Here is an 18,651-nt window from a genome sequence, read left to right on the forward strand (position 1 = left end):
AGTGCAACATTGTTTAACAGCACGCGGCAGACTTACTCCAAGGTGATCTTGCTCCTGTTTTCGTTTCCCAATTTCCTTACTTGCTACTGCTTTTGCTCGAGCAAGTTCTTCCCCATATTTCAATGCCAGAGCTTTTTTTACTGTTACTCGTTGTTGAACTTTATGAATCTGAAAAAGAGAAAAGAAATATAATACTAAGATGCATGTTTACAGATATCACATAATAAAATAAGAAAACACATGGGATTGAATTAATTCTCCAAAGCAAGCCTACTGCCTCCAAAAATCAAGCTTCAGATTCCAAGATTTCTAACTACAGTAAATAGAAACATTTCAGAATTTACTTGTTCCTGAAGCTTCTTGAGAAACATCTTATTAGCATTCAAGATCTTCTCTGTTGCTTGTAGCTGTTCAGCCAATTTGTTAATTTTGTTTTCAGCAATTCGAACATTCTCTCTCTTCTTGGCCTCTTGTTGCAACAAATGTTTCAAGACAGATTCATCCTTCATCAACAGAAGTCTAAAAGTAGAAGAGTCACGTAACTATTTTTTTCCAGAAATAGGTCTCTTGCAGATATCATTTCTCCCCTGAAACCCTGGTAATTTAAGAACTTAGAATAATGTTTTTTAATGAGTGACAAAGAGCTAAGTTTCTCCTAACAGTCTCAACATCCATGACACAATAAGCATCAGTATTATATACAAAAGATTTCAGTATTCAAGATGAGCAGTTCAAAGCAGATGAAAACATCTTAGTTATAAGGACAGAAGAAGGTAAGCAAGTGGGCTATTTTAATAGTTTTTAACATTAAGCCATGCAAAAAACACATGTTCTTGCTTTCTGTTAAGTAACAAGCCCAGTCTTTCATAGGGTACATGCTCGTGCCCTGAACATTTTGCAATCTCCTGAGGTGGGTATGAAAGCACAAAAGCAGAGTAATAAAAGATAAAGTTACGCATCAAAGGAAGATAAAGATTTAGATGGATGGGATGGAATTGAATAAAGGAAGGGGAGGAGGGGACAACATGCTATGACTGAACACATACCAGTTTCTTCACAAGCCCACACAAATCAACAAAGTGAGAAGGAAAGTTGAAAAGAAGGATGCAAAATACTTATGATCTTTGCCACAGTTACTTGTAAGGGTGAGAAACATGGAAGAGGCATGCGAAAAGATGTAAATGACAAGCTTCAAACGGCATGCCTATTCTGCAGAAAATACTAATTCATTTATATCAGACATATCCCTTCAAAAACATGCTACCCTCAAAACGTACTTAGGAGTGAAAGCCGTACTTTTTTTTCACATTTCTGAGTTATTAGGTAGCACGGATGAAGTTCTAGTCACTGAGTGTAAATGCAACTGAAAACAGTGTGGCGAATCATATTTACAAATTACCAAACAGCATGCTGGCCCTACAACACAGGTCCTTTTGTACAGCAGCAGAATTCAAGGCTGAATTGCTCAAGACAGCAAAGAAAAAACACAGAAGTTTGCTGTAATTCAACTACACATGGAAGATACGTATATGTAAAAACTTTCACCCTTCTAACCAAACAAGCTAGGACGCTAGGACTAGCTAGGACTTACTTATTTTTCTTCAGCTTCGCTTCTGCTTCTGTAACTTGCTTTGTCACTACTGCTATTCTCCCAATTCCATCAACTTCACCATCAGAGTTTGCAGGGGACGAACTGTTCCTCAGTGGATCGGATTTAATTAAACGCTGCTTCTCACGACTAAAACATGTTAAAAGCAAAGATGTTCATTAGCTTCAACATTTACTCCCAATTGCTTTAAAATCTTTAAAAGAAAAACAGTAGCAGTGCAAGACTTCAAGTTAGAAGAAAAAACCTTCCACAACTGCAATCATTTACCGCAAGTCAGTTCAAATCTAAGGACTTTCTTTAGACTCCTAAAGTTGTCCTACTAAAAACTGATGGTAGGAAAATCGTAGGTAATGGCAAGGTCTTCAAATAAACAAGGTCTTCAATATGAAGGTGTTCGTATTTTAATTCCAATTACAAATATACATTAGTAAAGAAATACGAGGAATACACGTTTTACTTTGGCAATAATTAAACTCAGTTGTACCTGGCAATCTCTTCTTTTAAGAGTCTGTATTCTATCTTCTTGTCTTCTGGTAGAGCCTCTGGAGTTCTCATTGGATCATTTTCTTTTTCCGATTTTGGAGGGGCTTTGATTTTTGAAGCCTTTTACAAAGAAGTCCAAGTCAATACTACTCATGCAAGTTTAAAATACAGCTATTAACTACTATGTTTACGCAGTTTTTCAGCACAAACTTAAAACTATTCATGTTATAAGATCTTTTATGCCAGTGTTTTTTCCTGCCATTATGTATTGGATTTGAACTGAAACAAGTGAAACCAAAATATGTTATGTTGTATCTGTGTATTATACATTGTATCTGCAAGATGAAATCTTAAAAACATTTCAATCAGCTTGTGCAAAACAAATTACAAAGTAATTTGTAATTTAATTTGCAATTTGTAATTTGTAATTTAATTTGTAAAAACAAAGTAAAGGTCCAAATGGGAGTAATTACCTACTCTTGACCTTTTCTACTGTAATCCAAATATTTCTTGACCCAATTCAAAAGCTTAAATTCTGTATACATAGGTATATTTTGTAATTATTTTGCTATTAAGTACTGATAGCTTACCTCAACATTTCTTCTTGCTTCTTTTATCATGGATTCTAGTCCTCCAAACACACTGTTAGTTGAATTAGATGGCTCTCCATCGGACTCACTATCATCTGAATCATTTAATGTAACCACAACAGACTTGTGTTTTGGAAGCTGTGGGGAAGAACAGAAGTTTTTATATCAAGAAAAAGTTAAGAGACGACTGATTACTTATTCACTAGAAGAGAAAATGATGCTAAAATCCTTTGTTAGCATGGCACAACATGATACACCAGTTCCACACTGTATGAAAAAACTTTGTGCATCTCCACTAGCACCCATCCCTGATACTGTAACATAAATAGAACATTTACAACCTACTCCCTGGTATCCGTAGCATATTTATTGCTCCACGGTCATAACACAACTATCTCAAACCTTTCACTCCTATACTTGGTAAATTATTTAACTTTTAAGGAAAATTATCACCTACCATTTGCAGGCAATTTTTGTAAGTAAACTGAAATGTAACAATCAAGTCTGCATTAGAAATGTCGTGGTAGACGTAGAAGACCAGGACTCCTCCACACACTTTTGAAGCCTCTTCCCACAGTTATACCTAACAACTTACAGTGAGCTGGCTGCTCAGGCAGTTAAACTGACAGAATGCCAACTGCACATAAAGAACATAGGCTACAAGATTAACCACATTTTACCAACATTACTAACTGAACCAGCTCACTGAAGATCAGAGGATTGCCAATTCCAGCAGAGAGAATGATGCACGAACAAAGCAGTTTAGATAAGCCTCAAATGCTCTGCAACTACACATGGAAAAGATGTGATTTCAGTTCACATTTCCAGGACTTCTCTTCCCATCTCCCAGTTTAAACTTTTTTAAACTCTTATCTGTATTTAATTGTCCAGACCTAACCTTTACCTCAGGACAGGACACCACCAAAGTTTCTGTCATTTAAAGACATGGCAAAAAAAAACCAAAAAACTATACTTTTTGAAGTGGAACACACTCAATTTCCACATTCCTTTCTTTCTGATGTTCTCTTTCTGGACAATACTCAGAATAAGGATCACATCTACTACTTCTGAATGTACTACAGTTGCGGTTTTTGCACTACCATCACACAGTATACAGGTAGAATTCCAGTTTTCATTGGTGCAGGAAAACAGAACAAAACTCTGGTCCTCCCCAGCCAATATTCTCTGGCTGTAGTTCCATGAAAATCTAATTTGATCAAACTGGGTATCCAACCCTTTTCCACATCTTCTAATGCCTGATATAACAGTTCCCTATTAGTGGCTCTCAGTATTCACAGAACAAAGCCATGAAACTGGTTTTGGCACAGTGGGGCACCATGAACTGTCCCTAAATCCCCTCATTTTTATTCTAGGGAAAAGCTGACAGTGGAGAGGGTCAAAATCAGCTTTTCTCCAACTAGTTTAGAAAGTTCAGTAAGGAACAGGACTGATGCTCCGGATGCCAGTATAAAAGGGAGACACTGGCCAGCAGCAGGAGAAAGAATGATACCAACAAGATCCTGATGGCCACTGTATTTCAGGCATTTTAACATGAACTAACCACTAGCCTGGTTCCATAGACTAAACATGCATTGCAGGTGGACTTCATTACTACATTCAAAGCTTTAGTTTAGTTTAATAGAAAGGAATGCCATTTGTATGGGAAAAACGTAAACATTTTTAGTTCAGACGAGTGTGGGTGTGTTTTGATGTCCTCTTAAGCTGTTACATTCTTAATTCAGTGTCAAATTCTTTCTAGAAAAGCATACGAATTATCAAAGTTAATAATTCCAATTTTTAAATGAAACTCCACCATTCTGTGCTGTATCACTAGAAAATAAAGATCTCATCTATTTGCTGTTCACCCAAACTGAGTACAACTTCAACTTGTGGTCTTAGTAAGAGAAAGAACAAGTATTTCCTTACTGTGATCACTGCTCGTGGAGGCCTTGCTACTCTAACAAACTTTGTATTTTGTACCCGTGGCTGAGAGACAGTATTAATACTGACGGCAGACAGATTGCTTCTTGGCACAGACTGCAAATTATCTGGAACTGGAGGGGAAGGCGGACCACTGTTACTTGAAGTTTCCTAACAAAATAAAACAAAAAAATAGTCATAAAAACACACGTTACACACAGCTATTTTAAAAGACATGGAAATATAACCATAAATGAGGAACTGCCTAAATCATAATTTCAAGTTCTGAGACGTGTATGGAACAGACTATCCAAAAGTGTTAGACAAATCTTGCGATACTGCTAAATAGGCATGCAAGAGCATTTAAGTTATCCACTGTTCACAGGTCAACTGCAAGGGACTGATGACCTTTTAATGACATCAAAAACAATCTCAATCTTCAAAACCACAAACTTTCTTCCACACAAAAAAACACCAAACACCATAAGCATTAGAAGTTGCAGCTGTCTCCCAACCACTCTGAGACAGTTAAGCAATAAACAGTTTTACAGAAAATAAAAACCCCACTTCGTTCCGCATTTTCAAGGTTTTGGTACCTTGAAGTTTCATAATTCTTTCACAGAAGACAAGCTGCAAGTTACAATTCAAAGGATATCCTGGGGTGGGGATTTGTTCTGGTTTCTTTTGGGGGACAGAGGGAGATGGATATTCATTGTGGGGTTTTTTGTTGGTGGTGGTTAGTTTTTAAGTCATCAGAAAGACAACCTTATTTAGGAGGTCACATTTAAGTCTTGGTCAAGAATGCCACCTAGAGGTTTACATTCAAAAACCAGTGGAGTACCTCAGATCTGAAAGCTCGTTTGTTAGCTAGAGACTTGAGTAGCTCTTCTCTTAAGAGCATCTCCTCTTCTTCTTCCTCATCTGCAAATGGAGGTTTTGGTGGCTGCTCAGGCTCTTCAGGTGGAAGAGGTGGAAGAGGTGGAGGCGGATCAAGAGAAACACAGGAAATACCCTCCATATAAAGTTGGTTCAAAGACGGTACAGGCTGAGATAAAAAGCAAAACAAGGGGTTGAAACTTTTGAAGTTTACTATTTCCTTAGGATTATTTAATAGAGGTTATGCTATATCTAAATTATTTCATGGTTTAAAACTAATTCGATCTGCAGTGGATTTAGACTACTGTCGAAGGCTGGTGCTGAACACTTCTAATGACCCAAAAAAAGATGGAAATAACAAGGTTACATTTGGATGGTCAAAGTAGTGCAGACATACAAACTACAAATGAAAATTCGAAAGTATAGATAGTCTAGCCAAAGAAATATGGATGACTTGATAGGTGAGGGCCAATGGATTATATCACACTGCTTCAGAAACAGTCCTTGAAAGGTTTTTACAAATTTGTCTTAGCTAACAAAGTTACAGGCTTCCTTAGTTAAAAACTCAAAGGCCATCGTGACACAGAAGAGCAAGTTTCTATTGCCTTTCTAAGAAGAATAAAAACTGCTCACTGAAGAAAAGTGATGAGGAAAAAATCTATTTTCATGGGAACTCTGTGATGCGAAGACAGCATATAGTCAAAAGGCACAAAGTTTGAAAGGACTGTGATGAGCTACAGGCTTCCCCCCCCAGCCCTGCTAGGTAACAAACTTTGCTTGATATAAAGAAAGAGCTTAATGCTACTAAACAAATAAGAGAAAAACTAAGTTCAGTAAGGAGAACTTCCATTGAACAGAAACCTGATCAGGCAAAAAGTAGCTGAAAAAGTTTTAAAAAAGGAACCACAAGACTTTCAGATAACCAAAGGAAGTCACCACTTGGTTCAGAATTTTTTCAAATACAAACTAAATTTAATCCTTACTTCAGCATTAGAAAAAAGACACAAAATGAGAATTATTAACATTTTCAAATACATTCCTTTCAAGGTTACTTACTGGAATTGGAGGCGGCAGTGGCAGGGAAATTGGTGGTACTGGAGGTGGAAAATATGCCATTGGACACTCAAAGAAAGGAGGCTGTGCTGGAGAGGAAGCTAATAAAAACAACTGTAAGAAATACTAAACAACAACTCAAGTTTTTACTTCAACTGACTTAACACAGCAGAAGAGGGAGGGCTTTTTTTAAATAATCAATGCTTTTCGAGTCAGTTGAAGACACAGCACAGTGCATTTATTTTACACACAAAAAGTAGTTAACTGTGCAGTTTCTATTTCACAGGTGAAATGGAAGTACTCCCAAAAAGTACTACTAAGGTAATGATTCAGGATGATTTAGCCCATGTATTTCATCTAATTTGCAAGAATATCTTCTTATAAGTATGTATCACAATAGCGTGACTCCTGACTACTGCACACCAAAAATAAAATACAAATTAGGACAGCGGCAGACTAAACACACAGCTGACACTTAATTGTGAAACAAAACTAGAATCATAGAATGCTTTGGGTTGGAAGAGACCTTAAAGATCATTTAATTCCACCATCCTTGCCAAACTCTGGGGCTGGCCTTGCTAAGGAACTGAACTGGACAAGTATCTTTAAGGACAGAGAGATCTCAACATTTCCAGGCAACCTTTTCTAGTGTGCAACCATCCTCTTGCAAAACCACCTTTATATCTAAGCAAAATTTCTTTTGTTACTACTTCAGTGTTGCCCCTTGTCCCCCTGTTGCACGCTGCACAGAAGAGTTTGGCTCCATCTTCCCTATAACTACCCGCTAGGTTGCTGAAGACAGCAGCAAAGACCATCCTCAGCCTCCTCTACATAAATACAGCTCTCCTGGTCTCTTTTCATAAATCACGTGCTCCAGTTGCCAGTGAACTTTGAGGTTCTCTGCTAGACTCATTCCAGTATTATCTTATACTGGAAAACCAAAACCCGATGCAGTCTCCTAAGTTGTTAACATATGGCAATAAGCACTTCACTCAGTCTTGGTCCTTTCCACTATAGTCTCGTTACGGTGCTACAACCCAGGCTGCAGCTCACCTTTACCACCCAAAGGCACACAGCTGACTCATGCTCCATTTAACATCCATAGGGATCCCCAGGCCCTTTTCTACAAAGCTGCTGCCTATCCAGTCAACACCCAAGGGCCCTTGCTTTCTACACAACTGCTTTTGAATGCAAAAATATTAATTTTAGTGCTGCAATGAGTACAGTACAACCTTGAAGACTTTCAAGATATCCCTACAGCAGAGATGGAAAGGAAAAAAAAAGTCAGTATTAAAACAAGACAAAACTAGCTTACATTAAAAAGTTAGCGCACATCGTACCTCAAGAGAATGATTTTACTTCTAAAATAACAGCTCATTTCCTACTTTTTAACTTTATCTACTCACTATACAAGAAAACTGTACATTAGTCTTACCTGGAGAGTTAGTTTCGCTATCTGTATCCATAGCAACTTCATCGTAATTATCATACTGATATATGCCTCCTGCACTATCCAAAGACGGTTTATCCAAAGACCATCTCAAGTCTGTATCTGAAGACTAAACACACCAAACAGGGTATTTTATTTAACTGATCTCACATTCTTCTTCTAGAGCAGAACAATTAAACTTTAGAGACAGGCACCTATGTCTTCTAATTACTTCATAAATACAATTTACTCAGCTTATTCAAAAAAAGCAAACTGAAAATCAACTTTTAATCAAATCCATTGCAGGCAGTGACTTTAAACAGCCAGTTTTGAAACTGCAGCTCTTCAGCTCTTTAGTGAGGGGAGCAGAAGGAAATAATTTGCAAGTGTACAACCCACACCAATCTTACCCAAATGAAAGGGAACACCTGTCTAGAAAGGGATTAAAGCACTAAAATACCTTGAGGTTTTTTTAAGGGGTTAAGGAAACTTAGGTGAGGGTGAAATCAGGAGGGGGCACAAAGACAAGAAAACTTATGAATCCCAAACATAACACCTGAATACCATACTACAAATTCATTACCCTGCTTCTTGATCTCCTCTTTCCTCCAACTAGCTTCATAAACCGATTGTACTGCTCTTCTTGATTTGAGAGGTCTCTAATTTTTCTGATTTCTTCTTCTCTCTTTCGTCTCTCCTCTTCCTCTTCTTGTTTCCTCTGGTCTTCTTCTTTCTGACGCCTGTCTAGTTCCTTTTGTTGCTGCATCTTCTTTGATGTCTTTGTCTGTTGTTTCCTCAAAGTTTGCTTGGCTTTAAATAGAAAGATATGCAATTAACTCCACCTTAACTAATTAGTTCCCCAAACCCTAGATTCTTGAGGAGCTTTGAGCAGGTGACGAGGGTTCTAGAAGGATTAACAGCTCATCACCCACTATTTCATAGGATCATAGAATGCTTTAGGTTGGAAGGGACTACTCTCTAAACCTACCCTCTTTTAGTTTAAAGCCATTCCCCCTTGTCCTATCACTACACTCCCTGACAAAGAGTCCCTCCTCAGCTTTCCTGGAGGACTCATTTAGGTACTGGAAGGCCACAACAAGGTCTCCCTGGAGCCTTCTCTTCTCCAGGCTGAACAACCCCAACTCATAGAAAAGGTGCTACAGTCCTCTGATCATCCTCGTGGCCTTCCTCTGGACTCACTATAATACTTCCATTTCATTCCTGTGCTGGGGGCCCCAGAGCTGAACGCAGGACTCCAGGTGGGGTCTCAGGAGAGCAGAGCAGAGAGGGAGAATCACCTCCCTCGCCCTGCTGGCCACCCTGCTTTTGGTGCAGCCCAGGCTACGGTTGGCTTTCTGGGCTGCAAGCGCACATTGCTGGCTCATGTTGAGCTTCTCAACTACCAACAAATGTTTTTTTTCACACAATGTAACTATGTATTTCTATTTCAGAGTAGCTGTCACTGATAGTCATTTCAGTAACATTAAACTTATTACCTGTAGCACTCGTTTTTTTCGTTGAATGTGCTTTTGTACTGGCTTTGACTTTTTGTGTTACAGTTTTCGTTTTTGTTAATTTTTCCTTGCTTTCCTTCATCACCTGTTGTTCTTTTTGCTGCCATTTTTTACTAGCAGACTGAAGTGCAAGAAGCCTAAGCTGTAATTCAGACATCTCTTCCTCTTCATCAAGCAGCTTCTTGAAAAGAAAAAAAAAAGATGAGACAAAGTGAAGAAGAGTCATTTAATGACATTGTTTTGAAAGTCTTTTGAAGTCTGTCCCAAAATTTTTACCATGAAAAAGCTTAAAAATACTGCTCTGTTGGTAAAGTGCTGTTCTTGAAGAATGAACCACTTCTACAATTGAAATGTTTGACTAGTTTGGAAAAAGGTATCAGAACATCATAATGTAATTATGCCTCATTTACAAATAAATACTTTCTTACCTTTTCAGATGCCACATCTGGACCACTAACTTTTCGCGCTGATGTTTGTTCTTTGTCTTCTGAACCTTCCAAAAGAAAAATACTGTGGTTTTAAGCAAGCTGTTTCTCATGAAACAAAGCTATATTAAAACGATGTGTAGATTTGAACCCATGCAAAGATATTTCATCAATATCATTGGTACCCTGCATAAAACACAACAGCAGTTGTACGTATATGAGCACATTAAAACACATTTATATAAACTTGACAGGTCTGTTGAAATCTACATCAGATTGCATAAGCCTAGGGCAAGACTTGCCATTTTTTAACAATCCTCTGTCTTACGGCTGACATATACTTCAGCAAGAAGCAGAGCAAAACAGATTAGGAAACGAGGAGAAAAGAAGGCTTCTTGCCATCCATTTTATGCTACCATCTCATATCAATTGGTGTCCTGAGCATCTCAGATTCCCCTGGCAGCTATTCCAAGTAACAGGTCAGCCTTTTGCAAAATGAAATATAAAGGCTCAAAGCCTCAATAAGAATACATTTGCTCCATTTCACACCAAAGAAAGAGAAAGCTGTGCCATGGAAATAAACAGCAAATAGTTATGCTTTCCTGCTGAACATTAGTATGTTGACAAATTAGACTGTTCAAAAACCATGCATCTCTCTATTAATATATTTTAATATATGTATATATTATACACATGCTATATTGTAATTTAATTATTCATGATTAATAGAACTGATAGCATAATTAATAATTATACATTACAATATTAATATAAGATATATATAATTATGTTTAACTGCATCACAGAAAGAAAAACTTTTAGAGAGAAGCTTGGCGGTCTTTTCCTATATTGGCCTTTCTTCGAAGAGATTCCTCCCAAGTCAGATCAGGCGAAAGTAAATTGTACTCAGTGAAGGTTGTACTCTTCCCCATGTTTTATGAAAGGTCATATTCAGAGAGACATTGTGTAAACTATACCAAATCCTTGAACCTAAACAAAAATGGTATTTAACAAATGAACATCTTTCTGCTTGCACATGCAGGGATGTTTTCAAGCACACATACAGGAAGAGGAAAAATAGTATCTAATGCCCATCTGCATTCTAAAATGATTCAAAAAATTTAAGCAAAGATCTTCACCATTCAGTCCACAGGACGGAAGGGACAAGATGCAGATAAGGACATGGTATGCAAACTAAAACGCCCTTTCAGATCAGAAGAGGACGACAGACAGAACAGACCAATGGGCAGCAAGGAAAGGAGAGCAGGGAATAATGTAAAGCCACTGCCAGCGGAGTTAAACCACAGCAAATTAATTCCAGAAAAAGACACAAACTTCCCTCAGTTTTAATATAAATTCTTCAACTTGAACATGTCTGGAAAGATGTCCAGGACACCAGTTAATATAAATACCATAGGAAAAAATGAATGTTGCTAATATCTTAATAAATGTATAATTAAGTAGTATACAATCACTTCATAGCCACAAATCTACAATAACTAAAATCTACCAGATGCTTTGGAAACCTGCATTACATTGCCAGAAGGGCCTCTGTCTTACGTATCTGTCTGCTTTCAGACCACCTTTGTCATACACTTAACTGACTGGCGTGCAAAAATCCAGATGCTCTTAATACACATTACAGAATCTATCTTCCCTATCATATGGTCTGCATTTTCATCTTCAGTGCTTCTAAGCTTTGAAGTTGGATTTTTCTGAGACTGTTTTCCTTTTTATTCCTGCCTTGCTGTTATCCTCCTGCAAGCTACTTATTTTTTTTTCCTTCTATGGCCAGAATCTTGTTTTTCCCCATGTCTCCCAAAGACTACATTCTCTCAAAGAACACCAGAATTTTTATTTTATTAATGGGAAAGACAAGGGGAAAGATATCTAGAATGAGGTGGTTTGTCTAGTAATTATCAGCTGTGCTTTTTTTTTTAAACAGGCTCTCTTCTAAACTTTCATACTGAAGATACATATGAATGACTCTGACTTTGTGTTCTAGTCCTACCTTTCTTCGTATTCTTATTACCCATTTGCATCCTTACTCCATCCATTTACCAATTTCTCTTCTTACTCCATCCACTTAATTAATCTCTTCCCACTCAAATTGATAGTTTACACACACTGACAAATTAGCTAACATCAGATAACAAGTGATATGCATTAGTGCATCCTCTACACAGCAACCATTTATTAGAACTAGATGAAGCCTCAGAATAGGACATTTAAGTTAAATAATTGCCTTATATTGCTAGACTTAAAAGTAAGCTAAAGGACAGAGATCAGCAGAACCTGTTTAAAAAAAATGCTTCCAAGCAACTACATAAAACTGGAAGGAAATACAGTCTGTCTTTAACTTACAAATAACATTTTAATTAAACCTAATATTTTAATACAATATTCCCAAACACTTAATATATATGAGAAACAATGGGAAGCAAAAAACTTTACAAGCTAAAACAACTTTACAATTACATACCTTGGGTGGATTCTGTGCCTTCAGATTTTTGTGATAACTGCTTTGTTCCTTCTTTGACTTTTTTTAACCTGCTCCTCTCAGCTGGAGTAGACAGTTTTTGTCTAAGAGGTTTCAGTTCAAATGCCTGAAAGGCTATAACCGGATTTTTCTCCTCAGGAGAAACTTCTTTTATAGCATCTGTTGTAATACTGTCAGTTTCTACAGTTATTTGGTCCTCAGTGTCCACCGCTTTATCATCATCACGTTCATTTTCTTCCCTGTTGCTTAGAGCCAGTCTTTCATCTTTATTAATGTACTCGAGCTCTAACTGTATCTGCTTGTACTTCAAGAGCAGATCCTCAAAGCTTTCTTCCACAGAACTTTCATTTTTAGAAGAGTAGTTCTGTTTTCTAGATGGGGACCTTCCAAAAGTTTTGGCTGAATTACTGGTTAAGAGAACTAAGACAAGAACATGTATGACCTTAAATAGCAAAGACGTGACCAATAAGGACTAGACTACAAATTCTTTTCGTCATAATCAATTCTGATAAATTTTTATTTTACCCTAATGCCAGCTTGAAAAACATCACCCATAAAATAAGAGCAGTACGTAAAAGATGCGTCCATTATTAGATATGGACGACTTAAATACTTTCTGAAACCAACCATTTCAAGTTTTCTACTTATTCAAAGAATTCCATAGAAGTGCTGAGAAGTCTCTCTCTCTAGGCCACGGTACCCTCCTGGGAACAATTGCTGTGATACGGAACATTTCCGGCATTCCAAGGAACAAGTCAAGCTTCCAGAGGTCCTAACGCTATCGCTGACCCCACAGCCGACACTGACAAAGACGGGCTAAATTCGTTCTCACTCATTTTATCCTTTCATAAAATGCTAAGACCTAGCCACAGCCCAATTAAAGGCTGCAGTAACTGTAGCTCAACAAACACATTAAGGCACTGAATAATCAACAGCTGTAAGGAAAAAAAAAACAGTGGCCAAGACTTGCAATCAAAACATCCAAAATGGTAAAAGAGGGTTTGGAATTACTATTTACTCAGAAAAAAGTTCTCTGCATGTGCCCAAGGGATACAGATTTTCTTGCCATGTTGTCTAAAGCAGACAAAGGAAACATTTCTTAGACAACTATGGTAAAATTCCCACCATCAGAGGTTTACTTTTTTTTACCTTAAAAAGTTCTCTTAAAATTAAAAAAAAAACAACCCAGTAAAATAATTACCCCCAGGAAAAAATACTTAGCATACTGAGTCAGGTTTGACTCATTCAACATCCAGTACCAACCCTCCGTGATAACAACTGACTCACACTAAGTTATGGAAAATGCTTTTTCATCAACATCATGTCTCAAACCAATAAACGGAGTAAAACTAGAAGCTAAAATAGGTGTCCCCCAAATGCAAAAATACTGAGCACAGAGGAGGGTAACTTTGTTTCTCACTCACAACATTCATCACTAACTTGGATGTTTCACTACAAGTCTAAAGAATCTTGGTATCCATCCTACAAAAACAACTCCTGTATTGCAAAACATTTCCTGTTATTACAATGCTCTCTTCAGCTTCAGCACAAAAAAAGCAGAAATTAATCCATCTAAACTACATAAAATCCAGAAAGCAAATGCTATTATAATTTGAAGTTCTGTAAATATATTGAAAATACATCCACAGTGTAAAGAGCTGGGTGCAGTATAACCACAAATCACGTCATAAGCATATCCACCAATCTACCTCTAAAAAAACATTAGTGATTGAGAGTCCCAAGAAACCCTTACGCTAATTTTTACAATAGATGTTAAGTAGCTTAATAAGTCTAAAATTATCTATAAATAGTTTCTGGAGTCATCTTGAATTGGGTAAAAATACCAAATTTTGAGATATTTTTTGAGCTTGGAATAATGAAATTGACGGAGCTTCCAAAAAGGTATTAATCAGAAATTTGGTGTTTGTCATGGTTTTGGCTGCCATAGAGTTAATTTACTTCATGGCAGCTGGTATGGCGCTGTGTTTAGATGTCAGGGTGAAAATGCAGCGGTAACACACTGATTCTAGCTGTTGCAGGGCAGTGCCCTCACAGAGCCAAGGCCTTTACGGCTTCTCATGCTGCCCTGCCAGTGGGGAGGCTGGGGGTGCACCAGGAGCTGGGAGGGGACACAGCCAGGGCAGCTGGCCCAGGCTGGCCAAAGGGATGTCCCATACCACGTGGCATTGTGCTGAATGATCAAACTGGGGGGAATTTCCTGGCATGGGGGGGTTGCTGCTGCACAAGGACTGGGCAGGCATCAGCTGGCTGATGGTGAGGAGTTGTAGTTTGCATCAATTCCCCTCCCCCATTTCTTTCTTAGTTTATTCAACTGTCTTTATCTCAACCCACAAATTTTCACATTTTTTACCCTCTTCAATTCTCTCCTCCACCCCACTGAACAGGAACAAGTGAGCTGCTGTGTGGTACTTAGCTGCCTACCAGGTTAAACCATGACAGTGGTTTACAGATAGGGTTTTTTGGTTGGTTGATTGTTTTTTTTAGTACATAGCTGTACACATAGAATGCAAGAGTAGGTGGAACGCTATGAGAGGCAGTCAGGATTGCATTAAAACAACACTTATTCTTCAGTCGACACTTGAGAGCCTTCATCCTACAACCAAAAGCAAGAGACCAACTGATGACACTGGGGTTAGAAGTGAAGAAAAAATGTAAAAAAAAAAAAAAGAAAGCTCTGAAGGGTTCAGAATTCACCAGCAAGAGAGTCCTACTTTGGTCTCACGTTTCATACTCAGAAGTCCACAAATCTCTACGTATGAATTTCTGCAGAATGCCCATCCAATAGCTTCACATTTAAGTTGCTAGGAACTAAAGATAAACCTATTAAAAGATAATATCCAAAGAAGAGTAAAAAGAATTCTCTAAGTGCCCTACCATGTTGCTGATTTACTCCTATTTATACTTCTACATAGCACACACAAAGTACCAGTTCCATTGATAAAGAAAAAAAAAAACATTACTTCTCTGTTAACACACCTTTAAACTTCGCACTTTCCCTGGGGACTTCCAAATACCACTCCAGATCACAAGCTTCCCTACACCACTTCACATGAAGGTCTCTTGTGAAGGCACGTGCCAATGTACTACACCCCTACCCCATTAATATTAGCAACGTGGAGGTTCCTTAGTATTTAGGAATACTCTAATTCAAATCGTTTATATGGCAAGGATATGAAGAATACAGAAAGAAATGTATTTTAGAGAGTAAATCATTGGCCTTCTTTAATTATATGACCCACAAATAATCAAATGTGAGTCATCAACAAGAAACAGCATTATTAAACTGCCTGTAATGTTTAAGCAGAAGAGTGTATCTCAAGTATTAGGGATAAAAGATTCTCCCCTTTGTTGCTTTTGGTTTGAAAATGGAATTATCAGTTTCTGAATAGTCTTTTAATTAGAGCATACAAGGAGACTGTATCAGTATTAACAAGCATTGCAAGGTCTGCTTAGGATGATCAATAGATTGGCCCTGCAAATTACTCATTCCACAGAAGGTAACCATTTTCTGGTGCTTAGAGCAACACTGCAAATTAAGAGATCTGTAACATCCACTTTCAGCACTAGAACCATCTTACTATGTGACCTTGGGCAAATCACATCTTCACACATTGCCTCTCAAGAAATGATCCTCAAATGAAGAGTTATGAACACTTCAGTGGTAATGCTCTAACATTACGAGGTGAGATGAAGTAGCTCTTTATCACTGGTTTACATATTCTGTCCCCACTCCAATAGAAGAACAGTTGATACTGATAAATAATCTAGGATCTAAAGTAACACAAGGCTCCAATGATCAGCTTTCAAAGCCTTAAGTCCTGTCACAAGTTGGAAAAAATCCCTGTTCTTTGGGACTGCCAGCACAGCCAAGCAAACAAGACGCATCCTTTGACTACTGGTACAGCGGACAACAAAGCAGTGTATTAGTTTTAACCACTATTTCTCTTGCTTAACATTTTTGGCTTCCATTTTTATATTTGCCTGTTTTCCGTTAGGCAAACAGCTGTGTTTCCGTGCCACGCTGCCCCTAAGTTACATTTCACGTGAGTTGTTTTTTCTATCTATGTCCTGGAAAATGAGAGGAGCTTTTTCCAGCGCTTTTGCAGTTCCCAATCTTAACAGAAGAAAGTGTTAAAAGGGTTCAAAACCACCTAATCAGCTCTCTAGGAGCGATCAGAGAACACCCTGCCAGAAACACAGAGTATGGCTTTGCAGAGAAACGTGGCTTTCCCACATTACCCAAACTCCCACAGGAAACGCACTCTGCGCACAGAGTCCTGTGTCAAGATCGGTTTAGCGGTAAAGCTGGCTTTAGCTATGCGTTACAACCTCTGAGGGCCTGTAAGCGAAAATGAAAAAAAAAAAAAAACAGCGGATCCTTCATTGCCCAATAAGGGAAATTAACAAGCTTAGCGTTTTACAGCAACTCCGCTGTAATTATATCCGCTCAAAGTGCCTCGCCAAAGCCTAAGCCCGCTTTCTAACAGAAGGGCTAGAAATTTGGGGTTAGAAAAGCAGCCCCCGGGACCCAACGGGCTAAGGCTTTGTTTCAGGCCACGCTTTCCCCCTTTCGCTAAGGCAGCTCCCAGCGGCAGCCCTGCCTGCCAGCAGCCCCTGCCAGCAGGCGGGGAGCCTCCCTCCGTCCCCACCACGGGTCCCTCCCTCCCTTCCTCCTTCCCCAGAGCCTTGGGCCACGTCTGGCAGCGCCGCCCCCCGCTCCGAAGGATACATTTGCGAGGCGAGGGCTCCCTCCAGCCCTGGCCGCCGCCGAAGCCGGCGCCGCCTCCCCCTCCGGGCGGCCTCCCCGGCGGGTTGCCTCCCCGCTCGCCGCCTCGGCTCCGGCCCCAGCGCCAGCCGCCCCTGTAGGGCCGGCCTCGGAAGCGGAACCGGTCCAGGGCGTTGTGGCTGCGCTCCCAGAAGGAGAGCCGCGGGCCGCCCTCCGGGTGCGGGCCCGGCGGCATCCGCGGCGCCGGCAGCGGCGGCGGGTGGGAGCGGAACGAGTCCTTGGGCCGGTAGCCGCCGTGCCCGTGCAGGTGGCCCATCTCCGGCGGCGGCTGGTGCCGGGAGCGGGGGAAGCGCCGGGCGGACGACGACACCGAGAGGCCCCCGCGGAGGCCGGGGGGCGGCCGGCGCCTCGAGTAGGGCCTGCTGCTGCCGCTGCTGCCGCCGCCGGCCGGGCCGCCGGGCTCCGAGCCGCCGTAGGGCCCGGCGCCGCCGCCGCTGTTGTTGTCGTCGTCGCTGATTTCGCCGTCTTCCAGCTCGCCCTCCTCCTTCGGGGACAGCCCGCTAGGATCCAGCGCCGCCGCCGCCTCTACGGGCGCGGCCGCCGCCTCCGCGGCCGCCATGGGGCCCCCAGGCCAACGGTGCCGGGCAGGCGGAGCACGAGCGACGGCGGCTCCTGCGCTGCGCAGCGCGGCCCCGCACCTCGCCCCCGCCCCGCCCCGCCGCCGTCTGCCGCCACCGCCCGCCCGGCGCGGCCCTCTCGCGAGATAGCGCCCGGATTGCGCAACGGCTGAGAGAGCGGGGGGGGGGGGGGCGACCCGCGCGGGGGTCTCTGGGTGATGTAGTTCTCGGTCCCGAGGGAGGGTAAGGAAAGCCTACCCGACCTCAGGGGCGGGGGGCGGGAGCCAATGGGGTTCGGTCCGCCATGTTGGTGAAGGAGACCGGGTTGGGGGGGGGACTGGCCGCCATCTTGTGGAAGGGAAGGGCGCTGGCTAGAGGGGGAGGGCGGGTGCCGAGCTGCGTGGTGGCTTCCCTCGGCAGCCCGCCGGGTGTCCTTTCTCCCTTGGTGGGGCCTGTGCCCTGCCCGCCCCGGGCAGTGCAGGCTTCTGCAGGAGCGGCAGCCGGTGTCCTGGCGGTGTCCAGCACCCGCCTGGGCGCCATTTGCCCGCCTGCCCTCCCAGGGCTGAGCTGCTGTGCTCTTCAGGTCGGCCCTACCAGTTTCCACGGCAGAAGTAAAAAGCGAGCATCTCAGAGTGGAAAACAGTTACATAAAAATTAATGAAGTGGTACCACGTGTTTTTATCAGACTTCTCCAAGGTTGAGTATTCTGGTGCTACTACGTGTGCATTTCAAGGGCTTCATCTCATAGCAGGGTGTTGTCAGGCGAGCAATGATTATGTTCCTGGGCAGGAGGAGAAGCCTTGTTTAGACTAGAACAGAGTAAGACGTACTGAGAGTGTTCTGAAACAGCAGGTGTAGGTCAGGCAAGGTATCTGGAGCAGTGTCAGA

The 18,651-nt window shown here is 41.0% G+C and overlaps 1 protein-coding gene across 3 annotated transcripts in view; it reads right to left on the minus strand.

Moving 5' to 3' along the window:
- ZFC3H1 (zinc finger C3H1-type containing) overlaps positions 1-17,857 on the minus strand; it is a 39,582-nt gene extending 21,725 nt beyond the window's left edge. For 2 of the 3 annotated variants that reach the window (XM_048065351.2, XM_048065353.2), the window contains exons 1-14: positions 17,150-17,857; positions 12,382-12,798; positions 9,903-9,967; positions 9,457-9,655; positions 8,544-8,770; positions 7,967-8,090; positions 6,535-6,632; positions 5,444-5,647; positions 4,609-4,773; positions 2,683-2,820; positions 2,094-2,212; positions 1,592-1,738; positions 345-519; positions 37-168 (exon numbers count right to left, since the gene is read on the minus strand). In XM_048065351.2, coding sequence (XP_047921308.2) covers positions 37-168; positions 345-519; positions 1,592-1,738; positions 2,094-2,212; positions 2,683-2,820; positions 4,609-4,773; positions 5,444-5,647; positions 6,535-6,632; positions 7,967-8,090; positions 8,544-8,770; positions 9,457-9,655; positions 9,903-9,967; positions 12,382-12,798; positions 17,150-17,765 — 2,826 coding nt within the window. In that variant the 5' untranslated portion in view covers positions 17,766-17,857. The remainder of the gene's footprint in view (positions 1-36; positions 169-344; positions 520-1,591; positions 1,739-2,093; positions 2,213-2,682; positions 2,821-4,608; positions 4,774-5,443; positions 5,648-6,534; positions 6,633-7,966; positions 8,091-8,543; positions 8,771-9,456; positions 9,656-9,902; positions 9,968-12,381; positions 12,799-17,149) is intronic. The other variant, XM_048065352.2, reaches the window with a different exon arrangement.
- Positions 17,858-18,651: the final 794 nt, after the last annotated feature.

Source organism: Anser cygnoides, chromosome 1, assembly GCF_040182565.1.
Source record: "Anser cygnoides isolate HZ-2024a breed goose chromosome 1, Taihu_goose_T2T_genome, whole genome shotgun sequence".
Lineage (NCBI taxonomy): Eukaryota > Metazoa > Chordata > Aves > Anseriformes > Anatidae > Anser > Anser cygnoides.